Source organism: Stegostoma tigrinum, chromosome 22, assembly GCF_030684315.1.
Source record: "Stegostoma tigrinum isolate sSteTig4 chromosome 22, sSteTig4.hap1, whole genome shotgun sequence".
Taxonomy (NCBI): Eukaryota; Metazoa; Chordata; class Chondrichthyes; order Orectolobiformes; family Stegostomatidae; genus Stegostoma; species Stegostoma tigrinum.
Genome location: NC_081375.1, coordinates 54,699,400 through 54,717,409, shown reverse-complemented (window position 1 = coordinate 54,717,409; position 18,010 = coordinate 54,699,400). Strand labels below are relative to the sequence as shown.

The 18,010-nt window shown below is 43.4% G+C and overlaps 1 protein-coding gene across 1 annotated transcript in view; it reads left to right on the top strand.

The window, feature by feature from the left end:
- myo15b (myosin XVB) overlaps positions 1 to 18,010 on the top strand; it is a 278,965-nt gene that overhangs the window by 208,126 nt on the left and 52,829 nt on the right. Inside the window, exons 37-41 of the mRNA XM_059653562.1 lie at positions 2,129 to 2,232; positions 8,099 to 8,158; positions 12,538 to 12,613; positions 14,800 to 14,918; positions 17,515 to 17,633. Of these exons, the coding sequence (XP_059509545.1) occupies positions 2,129 to 2,232; positions 8,099 to 8,158; positions 12,538 to 12,613; positions 14,800 to 14,918; positions 17,515 to 17,633 (478 nt within the window). The remainder of the gene's footprint in view (positions 1 to 2,128; positions 2,233 to 8,098; positions 8,159 to 12,537; positions 12,614 to 14,799; positions 14,919 to 17,514; positions 17,634 to 18,010) is intronic.

Genomic DNA, 18,010 nt, shown 5'->3' with positions numbered 1-18,010 from the left:
ACAGTGGTCATTCTTACCTGTAAAGTTATGAACAGATGCACTGGGCAGAAAGATTAGTGTCAGTGAGGTATAGTAGGTGCTTCTCTCTTGTTGCTTTCCTCATCATTTGCCACAGACAAACCCTGACAGATGTGTCCTTTAGGATTCAGCCAACCAGGTCTGTAATGGTGCCACTGGGCTATTCTTGGTGATAGTCATTGAAGGCCTCTTCTGGAGTTCATTCCGTGCTCTTGCCACTGTTACAGCTTCTTCCAAGTGTGTTCAATATGGAAGAGCATTGATTTATCAACCCACAGAGGGTGCTAAGTGGTATTGTGAAGCAAATTTCCAGATGTCATGAGACTTATGGAGTTCAGTCTCAATGTTCTGGAATCAGTAGGCAACTCTTTCCTAACTGTACACTACTGTGTTACTGGGATGTATGGGTGGCTATCAGAGGCATACTCAGCCAATCATACCTTACAGGCGATGCCAGGCTGTATCTTAACTAGTCTGTGGAACAGCTCTCCAGAGTTTGGCACAAGTCCTCAGATGTTTGTTAGATGGACTTTGTAAGGTCATTAGGGCTGCTGATTATCATTTTCGATGCCAATTCAATACTGGTTGGAGAGGTCAGTCCATTTACATTCCTGTTTGATTTCCTGGAGAAGTTTGGTACAACTGTGAGTGGTTTGTTAGTCCATGTCAGAGGGCAGTTAAGTAACAACCAGATTGCTGTGGTTCTGGAATCACATGTTGACTAGGCCAAGTAAGGACAGCAGATTTTTTTTCCTAAAGAACATCAGTGAAGCAGAAGGGTTTTAATGACAACTGATGAGAGTTTCATTTTGCAATAACTGGCTCTCAATTTCAGATTTTCACCAACTAATTGAATTCAACATACCACAAGCTTGGGTAATCAAACATTTTACTGGACTGCATTAGGTCATATCATATAAAATCATGTTCCTGCATAGATCTCAACTCAGCATGATTTTGTATTATATTTGAAATAGAAGATATGAGACATTCACACTCTGCAGACAGTAGCGAGGTTATCAGCAGCAACTCTCCAAGTTTCCTCAACAGCACCTTCCAAACCTACAAACCACAACTTCTACCAACCGGAAAGACAAGGCACATGGCAGCACCACCATCTGCATGTGTCACTGCTCCTTTTCAGGGGGTAGCCTCCCTGACAGCCCTGTGGTGTACATTTGCCATGTGGACTGCAACAGTTCAAGAAGCAATTCACCACTTCTGAGTAATTCTTTCACTGGATAGAAGTCACTGGCAACAGCAACGTTTGTTGCCCATCAGTTGAGGGTGGAAAACGAATGCTGAACTTGTCAGTAACACTCACATCTCATGGAAACATTTAAAAAGAGCCTTTGTGATTATTGACTGTATTTTTAAATTCAGACTTGTTGGTGGGGGAGTTTGAACTTGCTGCTGTTAGCAACTAAAGATTTTCTCTCTCATCTTTTTCACATTCACTCAATAGCTTTGGGTCAGTGGGCGGCACTCTTATTCTGAAACAGATGTTTGGGGGCTTAAACGCATTGTTTGCCACATTGCTTAGGTTGACATTTCAGTGCAATGCTCAGGCAGCACTGTACTATTTAAGGTGATTCTTTTAAGATGAACCATTAAGTGCAAGAAATAATGGGAACTGCAGATGCTGGAGAATCCAAGATAACAAAGTGTGAAGCTGGATGAACACAGCAGGGCAAGCAGCATCTCAGGAGCATAAAAGCTGATGTTTCGGGCCTAGACCCTCTCTGATGAAGGGTCTAGGCCCGAAACATCAGCTTTTGTGCTCCTGAGATGCTGCTTGGCCTGCTGTGTTCACCCAGCTTCACATTAAGTGCAAGGCCAGTTTTGCTTCTATGTTAGTTAGCTGTAAAAGATCCCACACCATTGTTTAAAGAAAAGCAGAATTCTCCTGGCATCTTTGCTGATCCCCAACCAACATTGAGAAAATATTGAAAAATGCTGAATGCTTCATTTTTGTTTTTGTGATCTTACGGTTCATTGATTGGCTGCTGTATTTTCATACACAGTTAGTTAAGTTAAACGAGTTTGGGACATCAGCAGGGCATGAGAAGTGCCATGAAATGAACATTTTATCTTCTCTTTATCTTGGCAGTGTTCTTACAAGATGAAAATATCAAAACACATCTGTACAGGAAGACAGCCAGTGTTTACTTCTCATATGTCAATATCCCTTGGAAGCTCTATCTTCGCAAAGAGGTACAGAACATAACAATTATGATTGGAATGAATAACAAAGGTATAGGACAGTCAGAAATCAGTAACAGAAGCAAAAGGATAGTTATTAATCAATATCGGAAAAACAGGGTGTAAAAGTTGATGATCACCAATGAAATTGGACTTTAAGAAGTTATAAGAAGCCATAGTAGTCAGTTCTCTGGCACTGAGCCTGACACTGTGGCAAAGAAGGGAAGGGGGCAGAATAGAAAAGTACTCGTGGTCGGGGACTCGATAGTTAGGGGAATTGACAGGAGATTTTGTGGTCAGGATCGGGATTCCCGGAAGGTATGTTGCCTCCCTGGTGCCAGGGTCCGAGACATCTCCGATCGGGTGTATAAGGTTCTAAAACGGGAGGGCGAACAGCCAGAAATCGTGTTACATATTGGCACAAATGATATAGCCAGAAATAGGATTGAGGATATAAAAAGTGATTTCAGGGAGTTAGGATGGAAGCTGCAGAGCAGGACGAACAGAGTAGTGTTCTCTGGTTTACTACCAGTGCCACGAGATAGCGAGGTGAGGAACAGGGAGCGGGTGCAGCTGAACACGTGGCTACGCAGCTGGTGTAGGAGGGAGGGCTTCAGATATGTAGATAATTGGGATGCCTTCTGGGGAAGGTGGGACCTGTACAAGAAGGACGGGTTGCATCTGAACTGGAAGGGGACCAATGTCCTGGGTGGAAGGTTTGCTTGAGTAGTTCGAGAGGGTTTAAACTAGTATGGCAGGGGGATGGGAACCTGAGCTGTATACCAGAGGTGAGAGTTGATGCAGGTGAGGCAGTAGCAAGAGGTAGACCAGCTAGTGGGAAGGAACCAAGGGATCGGTTAAAGTGTGTTTGCTTTAATGCAAGGAGTATCAGGAATAAAAGTGATGAACTTAGAGCATGGATCAGTACCTGGTGCTATGATGTTGTGGCCATAACAGAGACATGGGTTTCTCATGGGCAGGAATGGTTGCTGGATGTTCCAGGGTTTAGAACATTTAAAAAGAATAGGGAGGGGGGAAAAAGAGGAGGGGGTGTAGCACTACTAATCAGAGAGGGTATCACAGCTACAGAAGCTTCCATTGTCGAGGAAGATCTGCCTACCGAGTCAGTATGGGTGGAAATTAGGAACAGCAAGGGAGCAGACACCTCGTTAGGGGTTTACCACAGGCCACCCAATAGCAGCAGGGAGATTGAAGAAAGCAGAGGTCGACAGATTTTGGAAAAGTGTGGACGCAGTAGGGTTGTTGTAATGGGTGACTTTAACTTTCCTAATATTGATTGGAACCTCCTTCGAGCAGAAGATTTGAATGGAGCTGTTTTTGTAAGGTGTGTTGAGGAGGGTTTCCTAATGCAGTACGTTGACAGGCCGACGAGGGGAGAGGCCATTCTAGACTTGGTGCTCGGAAACGAGCCGGGGCAGGTATCAGATCTTGTGGTGGGAGAGCATTTTGGTGATAGTGACCATAACTGCCTCACATTCTACATAGCTATGGAGAAGGAGAGGATTAGGCAAAATGGGAGGATATTTAATTGGGGAAGAGGAAACTATGACGCGATTAGACATGAGTTAGGAAGCATGGACTGGGAGCAGTTGTTCCATGGTAAGGGGACTATAGACATGTGGAGACTGTTTAAGGAACAGTTGTTGCGAGTGATGAGTAAATATGTCCCTCTGAGACAGGCAAGAAGGGATAAGATAAAGGAACCTTGGATGACGAGAGCGGTGGAGCTTCTTGTGAAAAGGAAGAAGGTAGCTTGCATAAGGTGGAGGAAGCTAGGGTCAAGTTCAGCGAGAGAGGATTACACGCATGCAAAGAAGGAGCTCAAAAATGGTCTGAGGACAGCCAGGAGAAAGGCTTGGCAGAAGGAATCAGGGAAAACACAAAGGCATTTTACACTTACGTGAGGAATAAGAGAATGGTCAAAGAAAGAGTAGGGCCGATCAGGGATAGCATAGGGAACTTGTGTGTGGAGTCTGAGGAGGTAGGGGAAGCCCTAAATGAGTTTTTTGCTTCTGTCTTTACGAAAGAAACGAACTTTGTAGTGAATGAAACCTTTGAAGAGCAGGTGTGCATGCTGGAATGGATAGAGATAGAGGAAGCTGATGTGCTGAAAATTTTGTCAAACATTAAGATTGACAAGTCGCCAGGCCCGGACCAGATTTGTCCTCGGCTGCTTTGGGAAGCGAGAAATGCAATTGCTTCGCCACTTGCAAAGATCTTTGCATCCTCGCTCTCCACTGGAGTCGTACCTGAGGACTGGAGAGAGGCAAATGTAATTCCTCTCTTCAAGAAAGGAAATAGGGAAATCCCCGGCAATTACAGACCAGTAAGCCTCACATCTGTCGTCTGCAAGGTGTTAGAAAGGATTCTGAGGGATAGGATTTATGACCATCTGGAAGAGCATGGCTTGATCAAATACAGTCAACACGGCTTTGTGAGGGGTAGGTCATGCCTCACAAACCTTATCGAGTTTTTTGAGGATGTGACTAGAAACGTTGATGAGGGTCGAGCTGTGGATGTGGTGTATATGGACTTCGGCAAGGCATTTGATAAGGTTCCCCATGGTAGGCTCATTCAGAAGGTCAGGAGGAATGGGATACAGGGGAACTTAGCTGCTTGGATACAGAATTGGCTGGCCAACAGAAGACAGCGAGTGGTAGTAGAAGGAAAATATTCTGCCTGGAAGTCAGTGGTGAGTGGGGTTCCACAGGGCTCTGTCCTTGGGCCTCTACTGTTTGTAATTTTTATTAATGACTTGGACGAGGGGATTGAAGGATGGGTCAGCAAGTTTGCAGACGACACAAAGGTCGGAGGTGTCGTTGACAGTATAGAGGGCTGTTGTAGGCTGCAGCGGCACATTGACAGGATGCAGAGATGGGCAGAGAGGTGGCAGATGGAGTTCAACCTGGATAAATGCGAGGTGATGCATTTTGGAAGGTCGAATTTGAAAGCTGAGTACAGGATTAAGGATAGGATTCTTGGCAGTGTGGACGAACAGAGGGATCTTGGTGTGCAGATACATAGATCCCTTAAATGGCCACCCAAGTGGACAGGGTTGTTAAGAAAGCATATGGTGTTTTGGCTTTCATTAACAGGGGGACTGAGTTTAAGAGTCGTGAGATTTTGTTGCAGCTCTATAAAACTTTGGTTAGACCGCACTTGGAATACTGCGTCCAGTTCTGGTCGCCCTATTATAGGAAAGATGTGGATGCTTTGGAGAGGGTTCAGAGGAGGTTTACCAGGATGCTGCTTGGACTGGAGGGCTTATCTTATGAAGAGAGGTTGACTGAGCTCGGTCTCTTGTCATTGGAGAAAAGGAGGAGGAGAGGGGACCTAATTGAGGTATACAAGATAATGAGAGGCATAGATAGAGTTGATAGCCAGAGACTATTTCCCAGGGCAGAAATGGCTAGCACGAGGGGTCATAGTTTTAAGCTGGTTGGTGGAAAGTATAGAGGGGATGTCAGAGGCAGGTTCTTTACGCAGAGAGTTGTGAGAGCATGGAATGCGTTGCCAGCAGCAGTTGAGGAAGCAAGGTCATTGGGGTCATTTAAGAGACTGCTGGACATGCATATGGTCACAGAAATTTGAGGGTGCATACATGAGGATCAATGGTCGGCACAACATTGTGGGCTGAAGGGCCTGTTCTGTGCTGTACTGTTCTATGTTCTATGTTCTATAAACAAAGTTACAGGTCATGGGGACTTTCAGTAATTATACATCTAGACTTGTTTTCTGTGGTTACATTAGATATTTTCTAATCATCCTGCGTATATTTGTATTACACACCTCAGGTAGCGGACTTGAACTTGGGTCTCCCGCCTCAGAGATACAAACACTACCACTGAACCAAAGAACCCTCCTACTCCTAACCCATTATATTACTTAACCAGTTCAGTGTCACCTGTCTTTAGTTACTGTTTGTGGTTAGTTTGTGCTATCTGTAAAAATCAGTAACAGAACCTAGGAATATCGCCAGCAGATGTCGAGAGTCAGTTAATATGAAGACAGTCAGTGACAAAACTGTCCTTGATAATGGATGGTTACATTCGTTTAGAATTATTCTGCATCTTATATTAATGTGCAGTGCTTGTCTTTCACTCAGTGGGTGAAACAGCTCTTAACAGACACATATTCCCTTCCTATCCCTTATCCGCCTTCCGCAGGGACTGTTCCCTCCAGGACACCCCGGTCAATACCTCCTTCACTCCCAACATCTCCCCACAGCTCTGCAGCGCCTTCCCCTGTAACCGGCGAAGATGTAACACCTGCCCATTTACCTCCTCCCTCCCCAGTATCCAAGGGCCCAAACATACCTTGCACGTGAAGCAACACTTCACCTGCACTTCCAAGAATCTAGTCTACTGCACTCGCTGCTCACAATGTGGTCTCCTCTACATTGAGGAAACGAAGCATAGACTTGGTGACCGCTTCGCAGAACATCTACGTTCCGCTCGCAAAAAAGACTCTGAACTACCTGTTGCCTACCACTTCAATGCACCACCCTGCTCCCTGGCCAATGTCTCTGTCTCTGGCTTGCTACAGTGTTTCAGTGAAGCCCAGCTCAAGCTGGAGGAACAACACCTCATTTTCCGCTTGGGGATCCTTAAGACCTCCGGACTCAATATTGAGTTCAATTATATTAGGGCCTAAACTCCCCCATGTCCCAGGCCCCCACCCCACATACCAGGCCTTGTTACCACATAGCCTGCCATTACACACCCCCTGTTGTTAGTCACTAACAGTCCCCATTAACAACTATTCACCCTCCCAGCCTGATCGTTAGCAACTCCTTTGTCTGTCGAACTGTCTTTCTCTTTGGGCTCTATCCTATCATTTATTCCCTACCCCACCCACCTCCCTATTTTCTGCATATAAACTGACGTTTTCCCAGCCACGATCAGTTCTGAGGAAGGGTCACCGGACCTGAAACATTAACTCTGTTGATTTTCTCCTCCGCAGATGCTGCCAGATCTGCTGAGCTTTTCCAGCAACTTTGTTTTTGTTCCTGATTTACAGCATCTTCTGTTCTTTTGGTTCTGAAACAGCTCTTAATCTTATTACTGCTCTCCTCCACTCTTCTCAATGGTGCTGAAATTTATATCCCCATGGGTGAATTCCAATGACCCTCACTGATTCACCAGATTTATTCATTCCAGAGGCCCAACCACAAGTATCAGAATGCTATTTCAGTGTGGACCTTATTACAGTCAGGACTGACAAGCTCTCCCATCTTGCAGTAAGAATCATAATATCCTGGTTAAAAAAAACAGAGGAACCAGGGCTGGTTCTTGCCAGTCTCCAGTTCATTTTAGCTGAGATAACACGACTCCACAACAACCAGGAACAAATCTGGAATCTTTCTGTTTTGTTTGTCTTAGTAATACAAAATATTTTCTGACAACACTAACTGAATCCTCAACGGTGCTGAAATCAGTTGGGGCAGCATGATGTCTCAGTGGTTCGGACCACTGCCTCACAGTACCAGGGACCTGGATTCAGTTCCACCCTCGGGTAGCTGTCTGTGTGGACTTTGCATGTTCTCCCTGTGTCTGTGTGGGTTTCTTCTGGGTGCTCCGGTTTCCTCCCACAGTCCATAGATGTGCAGATTAGTTGGTTTGGCCATGCTCATTTTCCCGTAGTGGCCAGGGATGTGCAGAGTAGGTGGGTTAGCCCTGGGAAATGCAGGTTTACAGGGAGCGGGTGGGTCTGCGTGAGATGCTCTTCAGAGGGTCAGTGTGGACTTGATGGGCCAAATGGCCTGCTTCCGCACTGTAGAGATTCTATGATTAGAAGTGAAAAGATTTTGTATCTCTCTTACATTTTGCATAGCTAACTTTCATCTTTTCCACTGCAGTTGTTTTACCCAAGGGAGAAGTTTAACACTGACTACATTCTCAACCTGATGTGTGAACAGGTAAAAGCATAGTAACTGAAGCATTTCACCTTCTGCACACACTGACAAGGACAAGGGTAAAAAAGGAGGTTAACTGCAAAGTTGTGTGGTGCAGAAGACTGAGGTACAATACTGTGTGCTGTAAGAGACCAAGGAACAGGACTGTGTGCTATCCAATTCACAATCTATAATATTAATGCTGCCTATATTGCAAACTCTTTGACAAGTACATACATACTATACTTGCCTCTATATCTCTGTCCCTAACATCCTCCAGCTCCAGAAACCAGTCATATTTCTGTTCTCCTCCGATTCTTGTCTCTTGGACATCTGCAAATGTTTTCAGTTCACCATTGCCTTTAGCTCTGGAATTTAGTCTCTCAAACTCTCTACTTCTCTCCCCATCTGTCTTTAATTCCACCTCTTCGAACAAGCTTTTGGTCTCCTGCTTTTCTGTTGTAGATTGGTGTCAAATTTTGTGTACAATGTTTTAATGTGTTATATGCACTCTATTAATGCAAATTGTTCTTGTTGTATACTAGTCACACTGCCCTTATTATCAGGAGTATTACAACCTATACCATTATTACTTATTGAATTAAAACCTATATTAATAATTTTAAACATTCATTTATGAGTTGTGGGCATCGCTTGCTGGGTCAATATTTAAGACCAAGCCTATATGCCCTTCAGCAATCTTGTGTCCTAGGCCCAAACATCTTCAGCTGCTTCCTTAATGACCTTCCCTCCATTATAATGTCAGAAGTGGGGATGTTCAACAAAGTTGCACAATGTTCAGCACCATATGAAACTCCTCAAACACTGAAGCAGCCCATGTGCAAGTACAGCAAGGCCTGGATAATACCCAGGCTCAGGCCCAAAAGCGGCAAGTAACATTGCACTACACAAACATTAGGCAATGACTACCTTCAGCAAGAGATAATCAACTACCATCCCTTGACATTCAATGGCATTACCATCCCTAAATCCTCCATTAACAATATCCTGGCATTTACCATTAATCAGAAACCAAACTGGACTAGCCACATAAGTACAGTGGTTACAAAAGCAGGTCAGATGCAGTGTGTAATTCACCTCCTCATTTCCCAAAACCCATCTGCCAGTTACAAGACACAACTCAGGAGCATGGTGAAATACACTTGCTTGGCTGATTGCAGCTCCAATGATGCTCAAGAAGCTTGATACCATCCAGAACAAAACAGCCTGTTTCACTGACATCCACTCAAAATTCTCCCCTTACACACACACGTAACAGTGGCAACAGTGTGCACTATCAATGATACCCACTGCCATAACTCACCAAAACTCCTTCAACAGCACTTTCCAAATGTGTAATATCTAGAACCCAAAAAGATAAGAGGGAAGGGGTCAGTTAGTTCAGTTGGCTGGACGGCTGGTTTCTGATGTGGAGCAGTACCAGCAGCATGGGCTCAATTTCTGCACTGCCGAGGTCCCCACGCAGGACCACCTTTCTGACCTCATCCCTCGCCTGAGGGGTGGTGACCCTCAGGTTAAACTCACCACCTGTTGTCTCTCTGTAATGAGAAAGTAGCCCTATGATCTTCTGGTACTATGGCGACTTCAGAAAGTCAAGGGCAGTAGATGCATGGGAACACTTGCACCTGCAAGTTCTCCTCCACTATCCTGACTTGGACTTACATTGCTGTTCCTTCACTGTCACTTGGTAAAAGTATTCGGACTTCCTTTGTAAAAGGCAGGCGGCACGGTGGCTCAGTGGTTAGCACTGCAGCCTCACAGCGCCAGGGATCCGGGTTCAATTCCAGCCGCAGGTAACTGTCTGTACGGAGTTTGCACATTCACCCCATGTCTGCATGGGTTTCCTCCGGGTGCTCCGGTTTCCTCCCACAGTCCAAAGATGTGCAGGCTAGGTGGTTTGGCCATACTAAATTGTCCATAGTGTTCAGGGGTGTGTGGGCTATAGGGGGATGGGACTGGATGGGATGCTCCAAGGGACAGTGTGGACTTGTTGGGCCGAAGGGCCTGTTTCCACACTGTAGGGAACCTAATCTAAAAAGCACCGTGTGTGTCCCTACACCCCGATGGATGGCAACTTATCAAGAAGGCAGCTTATCATTCTTTTTTTATAGAATAGAATACAATTCTATAGAATCCCTACAGTGTGGAAACAGGCTCTTCGGCCCAACAAGTCCACACCAACCCTCAGAGCATCCCACCCAGACCCATCCCTTTATAATCCACCTAAGCTACACATCCCTGAACACTACGGGCAATTTAGCATGGCCTGTCCACCCAACCTGCACATCTTTGGAATGCAGGCGGAAACTAGAGTACCCAGAAGAAACCCACACATGCACAGCGAGAATGTGCAAACTCTATACAGACAGCGCCCAAGGGTGGAATCAAACCCAGGTCCCTGACGCTGTGTGGCAGCTGTGCTAACCACTGAGGCACCATGCCACCCAGGGCACAAGTGACAGCAGTGGGCTTCAAACCCACGCCTCCAAGGAGACTGGAACTTGAATCCAGCATCTTAGACTGCTTGGCCACACTACCACATGCACCTTTCTCCAAGGCAATCAGTGATGGGTAACAAAAGCTAGCCCAAACAGCAACGTTCACATCCCATGAATAGCTACAGAGAAGAATTCTGCCTTGATTAAAAGGGTGGTCACTCTCAGCACACCCCTGGGTTTTAGCTCTTTTATCCATCTTTGGCCCAAGGCTGTAATGAGCTGAATGGATCTGACAGAAGCCAAATAATGAGCAAGTTTTTGCTGAGTAAGTGCCATTTGATAGCACTGTCCGTGTTCTCTTCCAACACTTTGCTTTGATTGAGAATTGACTGATGGGCTTTTGACCAGTTATGCTGGCTGTAGCTGTATCAATTTTATGACCTTTATTACAGGCTTATATCAGCTACACTACCAGTGTTTCAGATTCATACTGGTAATATTAACTGTAACTCAGACTATTATTATTGTGAAGTTTTCTGAACTTTTCTTTAAAATATATTTATATATTTGTGCTCAGAGCAATCATCACATTTTGGATAATGGAGCTGTCAGGAACAGCTTGGTGGCAGGTGATGGTCTCACTATTTTGTCCATGGCTGGTACCACCAAAGATGTGTTAGTTTATGTAGCGATTGAGCTCTGTGATATTCATGCAATCTGTAATAGCTGAAGCAGTAAATCGCTGGGGAATTTGATATTCTTGCAAGGTTCAATAATGTAAACCCAACCTCTGAAATGCATCCCAGTTGTACTAATAATTCCAAAACTGGGCAACAAGGGTATTTCAGAAGAATAGTTTTACAGATCCTAATATTTAAATGTCAAATTGATGAGCATTGGAAGATTTTTTTTCCTCTACCTTCTTGAAGATTTTTGCACTGGAACACTAGAGGCTATGATGGCACAAAGCCTTCTCCATCAAATACACATTTTAGAATTTCAGTCATTAAGGAATCATAGAACATAGCACATAGAACAATACAGCACAGAACAGGCCCTTCAGCCCTCGATGTTGGGCTGACCTGTGAACTAATCTAAGCCCATCCCCCTACACTATCCCATCATCATCCATATGCTTATCCAAGGACTGTTTAAATGCCCCTAATGTGGCTGAGTTAACTACGTCGGCAGGCAGGGCATTCCACGCCCTTACCACTCTCTGAGTAAAGAACCTGCCTCTGACATCTGTCTTAAATCTATCACCCCTCACTTTGTAGCTATGCCCCCTTGTACAAGCTGATGTCATCATCCTCGGAAAAGTCTCTCATGTCCACCCTATCTAACCCTCTGATCATCTTGTATGTCTCTATTAAATCCCCTCTTAGCCTCCTTCTCTCCAATGAGAACAGACCCAAGTCCCTCAGCCTTTCTTCATAGGGCCTGCGCTCCAGACCAGGCAACATCCTGGTAAATGTCCTTCACACCTTTTCCAATGCTTCCACAACTTTCCTGTAGTGGGGGCGACCAGAACTGCATGCAATATTCCAAATGAGGCCGCACTAGCGTTTTGTACATTTGCAGCATGTACAAAACGCTAGTACAAAACATAGAAGACAGAGGTTCATTTCGCAGACTGCTGTTCATAAGAGCAATCCAACACTTCTAACTCCTCTGCTGTCTCCAATTATTTTGTTCATGTTTCTTCCCTCAAACTATTTCTACAAATGCCTTGGAAAGTGATGTTTCGAAATGTTATTCAGTTTCTAGTGTTAAATTAAATCAGAAAATTGCACAAAGCAACGGCCCATACCCCTAATGTGCAGTTCAAGCAAACATGAAGTTACAAGTTATCCTGATAATGTTCGTGCTTGCTTCTGCTTTGTCTATGTGCACGTGTGCATCATTTGTCATGCTGTAACTAACAGCAATTCAATATCTCCTCAGATCATTCGAGACACTTACTCTGACAGCTGTACACGCATCTCAAAGGAGGAGCGACACAAGATGCGAGACCTGTTGGGTACGTAGATAATCAAATCTTTCAATAATGGTGTCTATTAGCTCAGAGAAATCATCTACTATGCTCTGGCATTTTAAGTATTTGTCCAGATGCTTCCTAAATATTGTGAGAGCACCTGCCTCCATTACCCTATATAGGAGCACATTCCATGAACCCTCTCCACCCTCTGTGTGAACAATCGTTTCCTCAGATCTCCTCTAAATCACTTACTCCTCTCGTCAAACTTGTGCACTTTGGTCTTAGACATGTCTGTCATGAGGAAAAGATTCTCACAACCTACTGTGTATATACCTCTCATAATTTTGCATAGCAGAATCAGATCACCCCCTCATCCTCATCTGGTCCATGAAAAACAAACCCAGCCTATCCAGTCTTTCCTCATAACCAAGAATGTTCATCCCAAATGACATCCTGGTGTATCTCCTCCACACCCTCTCCAGTACAATCATGCCGTTACGATAGTCGAAACCAGAACTGCACACAGTGTTCTCTCTGTGACCAAACCAATAATTTATAAAGTTGTGACAACACCCTATCTACATGTGCTGACATCTTCAGGGATCTATGGACTTGTACGCAAAGGTCCCTTTCTTCCTCAGTAGTGCTCAGGGATCATTCATTGTGTATATCCTTCTGTTACTGGATCCAAAGATTGTTGAAACAGCATGGAAAACTGCTGGAGAAACAAAACAGGTTTCTCAGGATCTGTGGAGAGAAAGCAGAGTTAACATTCAGAGTCCAATAATCCTTCTTCAGCACTGATTTTATCTGGGAAAAGGTGGTATATGTGCAAGGAAAGTTCCACAAATCCCACAAAGTGACATGCATAAATGGAACCCATGAGGGCACTCATGACCACATCTTTGATGTGAAGAATGTGAGAGGAGTTAAAGAAGAAGTTGCTCAAAGTGAGGACAAGCTCGGCCAGGCAGAGAATGGTAATGGTGGATGGTACAGTACAGACCTTCCTCCCAAACAGAGAGCACTGAGGCCAGCTTGATGGGGGATGGACGTACAAAGAGAATACACTTCCATGGTGCAGTGGAGGTGGCTGGGACCAGCAAACTGGAAATTTTGAAACCAACATAAAACGTTTACACCCACGGATGTAATTGGGAAAGTACTGGACAAGAGAAAAAAAATCAAGTCAATGTAGAAAGAAATAAGCTCTGTAGGGCAGGAGCAAGCAGAAACAATAGGTCTGCCCACCAATCCTGTTAATAGAAATTGAGAAGGAGATGGAAGTGGGCTGTATAGGGTTGGGGAACTGTGAACCCCGGGGCTATGATGGGCAGAGGCTCCAATGAGATGAGATTAGTGACCGTTGTGGATTCAATGTTTCAACAGTGGGGCCATAGTCCAGAGGAGTTAGGAGGAGGTGTCTGAGAGCTGGAGCTCAGCATTGCAATGTAGAGGTTAGTATGCCATACTAAAACAGTACAACCTGTGTTGGCAGGCTTGATGACCAAGTCAGGGTTGGATCCAAGAACACAGAATGCAATCAGTTCAGAGGGAGATAAGTTTGAATGGGTGAGATAGGCAGAGAAATAAGGCGACTAACGTCATATTAACGGTTCTCAATGAAGGGGTTGAGTGCACCTAAAGAGCCAGGGAGAGGAGCCCAGGTGAGGGCTGAGTTTTGGAGGTGGGTGAAGGCATCTGTGGCACAGGGAGTGGACTGTTTTTCAAAGAAATAGACATAGAAGTGAAGGCAATGGAAGAAGATTTCAAGATCGTGTCATCCCAAAATTCATTGAGGTGAGGACTCTTAGGGATAAACTAAGACCTTTGTTGAGTACAGAATGTTCAGCATCAGAGAGCATAATGTCAGAAGGAATAGTAAATACTCAATAAGAAGTGCCTTTAGGAGTAGGGATAGTATCTGAGGGAAGGGACAGGGAAGTAATTGTTGAGTTCAGTGTAGACATAACTTGGTTGACATGCTCAGGCATGACCATTATAATGAACTGCATGGGATATTGTTACAGAGTAATAATCTCCAATGAGTTAGGAACATCAGCTCAATAGGCAAATGCATCCCATGAGGAAGAGGTTAGACTCTCAGCAGTTGCTGTGACAAGTGTGCACCAACGGATTTTGTTGCTAAGCTTTATAGGAGCTGATACATGAATACATTGTGGCCCTCATTATGTTCTACTTAAGGACTACCTTGTTCTTGTTTGCAGCTGAGCTTCACGTTGGCACTGACATACAGTTACTGCAAGACAATGCATTGAAGAAGCGGATTGTAGTGGCTGCACGAGACAACTGGGCTGTTTACTTTTCTCGGTTGTTCCCTGCCAGTGTAAGTACAGCATCAACAATTTTGAGGTTTGCTTTTAGTGAATATGTGTCAGATTTATCCATCTGATGTTAAAAATCTAACACTTAGGTATAATGTACAAACTTTACTTTTGTTTTAACATTCTTGGTCACACTTCCCATTTTGAAATGCTATGTAAATACTTCCCTTTCAATTTCCCTTTCTGAACTTTTCACTGAGGCTTTGATAAAATAACTGAATTACTTAAAACATTTTCATTTGACAGTTTTTCTCAGCTACTGAGGTTTTTAATGCCTGCAGTTACTATTTAAATAAAACATGAAAGTATTTATGTTCATGAAATTTACCAATTGTTTATTGTATGTTTTAATACCTCTGGAAAAGTATTTATGTAGTTCAAAATATTACAGGCTCAATGTCTTGATTTTAAAGTTTTCATTCTTGCTTTCACGCTCCTTGCTGGCCTTTTCCTGCCTATCTCTGCAATCAGCTCCAGCTCCACAAGCCAGATATTCTTGCTCTTCTAATCTACCACTTGAGCATCCCTTATTTTAATTGCTTCATTGTTGGTGGCCATGTCTTTCGCTGGAGTAGACCCTAATGTCTGGAACAAATTCTCTACCTTGCTTTCCTACTTTTAGGATCCTCCTTAAAATTTAACTCTCTAATCAAGCATTCGGTGGTTTGACATAATATCTCCTGATGTAGGTTATGATAATTTTGTTTTATAAATACATTGTGAGTGTGCTCCACCTTTTTAGATCATGGCTGATCATCAAATTCCCACCCCATCCCCATACCCCTTAACATTGCTATTAAAGAAAAACCTATCAATCTCTGTCTTGAATTTCCTTAATAGTTAAACTTCCCATAGAAACATAAAAGATAGGAGTAGGAGTAGGCAATTTGACTCATCAAGCCTGTTCTGCCATTCAACATGATCAAGGCTGATCATCAATACCCTAATTCTGCCCTCCCTCCATATCCCCTGATCCCTTTAGCTCTAAGAACTATATCTTGCTCCTTCTTGAAAACACACAACGTTTTGGCCTTAACCACTTTCTTTGGTGGTGAATTCCACAGGCTCACCACTCTCAGGTTCAAGAAATGTCTCCTCATCTCAGTCCTAAAAGGTTTGCCCCTTAAACAGTTCTGAACTCCCACCATTGGAAACATTCTTCCTGCATCTAGACACTCTAGTCCTGTTGGAATTTTATAAGTTTCTGTGAGCTCCTCCATATTCCTCTAAACTTCAGTGAATACAATCCTAATTGACTCAATCTCTCATCGTACATCGGTCCTTCCATCCAAACAGTCAATTTGGTAAACATTCACCGCATTCCAATTGCAAGAACGTCCTTCCTCAGATAAGGACATTAAAACTAAAAAATATTCCAAATGTTCTCTGACCAATGCCCTGTGTAATTACAGTAAAATATCCTTGTTCCCGTAATTGAATTTTCTTGTGATGAAGGCCAACGTATAGTTTGCCTTCTTTACTGCCTACTGAAATTGTGCACTTACTTTCAGTAACTGGTGCACAAGGACACCTAGGTCTTCATGAACATTCCCCCTCCCAACTTACAGGCATTGAAATAAAAATAACATCACATTTTTCCACATCATACTATAATTGGCTTGCATTTGTCCACTAAGTCAGCCTGTCCAAGTCAGAGTGCAACATTTCTGCATCCTCCACACAGTTAACCCTTCTACTCAGCTTTGTGTCATCTGCAACTTTTGAGATATTACATTTGGTTCTCATGTAAATCATTAACATGCATTGTCAATAAGTGAGGTCCGAGCACTGATCCTTGTGGTACCCCACTGCCATTCAGAAAGAGACTCATTTATTTCTACTTTTCTTTCCTGCCTCCTAACCAATTTCTATCCATCTCGATATACTAGCCCCAATCCCTTGCATTTTAATTTTACGCATTAATCTTTTGTGTAGTACTTTGTCAAAATCCTTCTGAAAACCCAAATAACCACATCCACTCTCCAAATCAACTCTTCAAGTTACATCCTCAACCATTATTTTTCTTTTGTAAATACATGCTACCACTATTTCCAAAGTGCTCTGCTATAAAATCCTGGATAATAAATTCTCAGCATCTTCCGCACAAATGGCATCAAACCATAATTAGTCTATAATTACCTGTTCTTACTCTACCTCCATTTTTAAATATTTGGGTTGTATTAGCTAGCTTCCAATATATAGGAACTCTTCCAGAATCTAAAGGCTTGCTAGGGTGACAAAACGTTTGCAACAAAACTCACCAGCTTGGTGAACGTGTCTACAACCCCATCCACAATCCAAGCTACATAGCTTCTTGAAAAGTTTAAAGGTATTCATCATTTAGGATAGAGATGAGAAGAAATTCACAAAAGGTTGTGAATCTTTGGAATTCTGTATTGCACATCTGGTGTTGCTTTCCACCCAAATGTCTGTTCAGGAAATTATGCCAGATCGCTAATGAAGTCTGTCAGATAAACAGTGTACAGTATAATCAGAATGCTGTTAAGATGAAGGAAGGTTTGAAGCAGAAAGGTATTATGCTCATATAGTGACATAATTAGCTCAGTTGGAGACATTACACTTGTGTTTTTAATTCAGGGGGACATTGGCAGTGATGTGCAGATTCTCAGTATCTCTCACCGAGGAATCAAGCTATTAAAGTCGGTGCAAGTGCTCGGAATGAAATTAGACCATTTTAAGGTTCTTCGGAGCTATTGGTAAGACATCAGGAAAGATACTTTCATACGTTCGTGTGTCATTGTGTCAATGTATGTCAGTGTGTCTGGATCTGTTACATTTTTATCTGCGTTAGCAAGTTTTGACAGCATGGCTGTGTCTCATGTTCAGTTGCGCACAGCTACATTTGAATGTATCAGCCCTCAGATATCTTTTCAGAACTTATTATTAGATTTAATTTCACATGTATGTCAAAAATACAACAAAAAGTGTTTTTTAGTGTTTTACGTGCAAAGTCGTCACGCTCCGTTGCCATCTCTTAAAACAGAATATAATGCAAGATTTTACTGTAACAGAGTTCATTTTTCTCCCTTCTTCTTGTTCCTTCTCTGCTGCTACTCCAGTCACTGCTTGACAT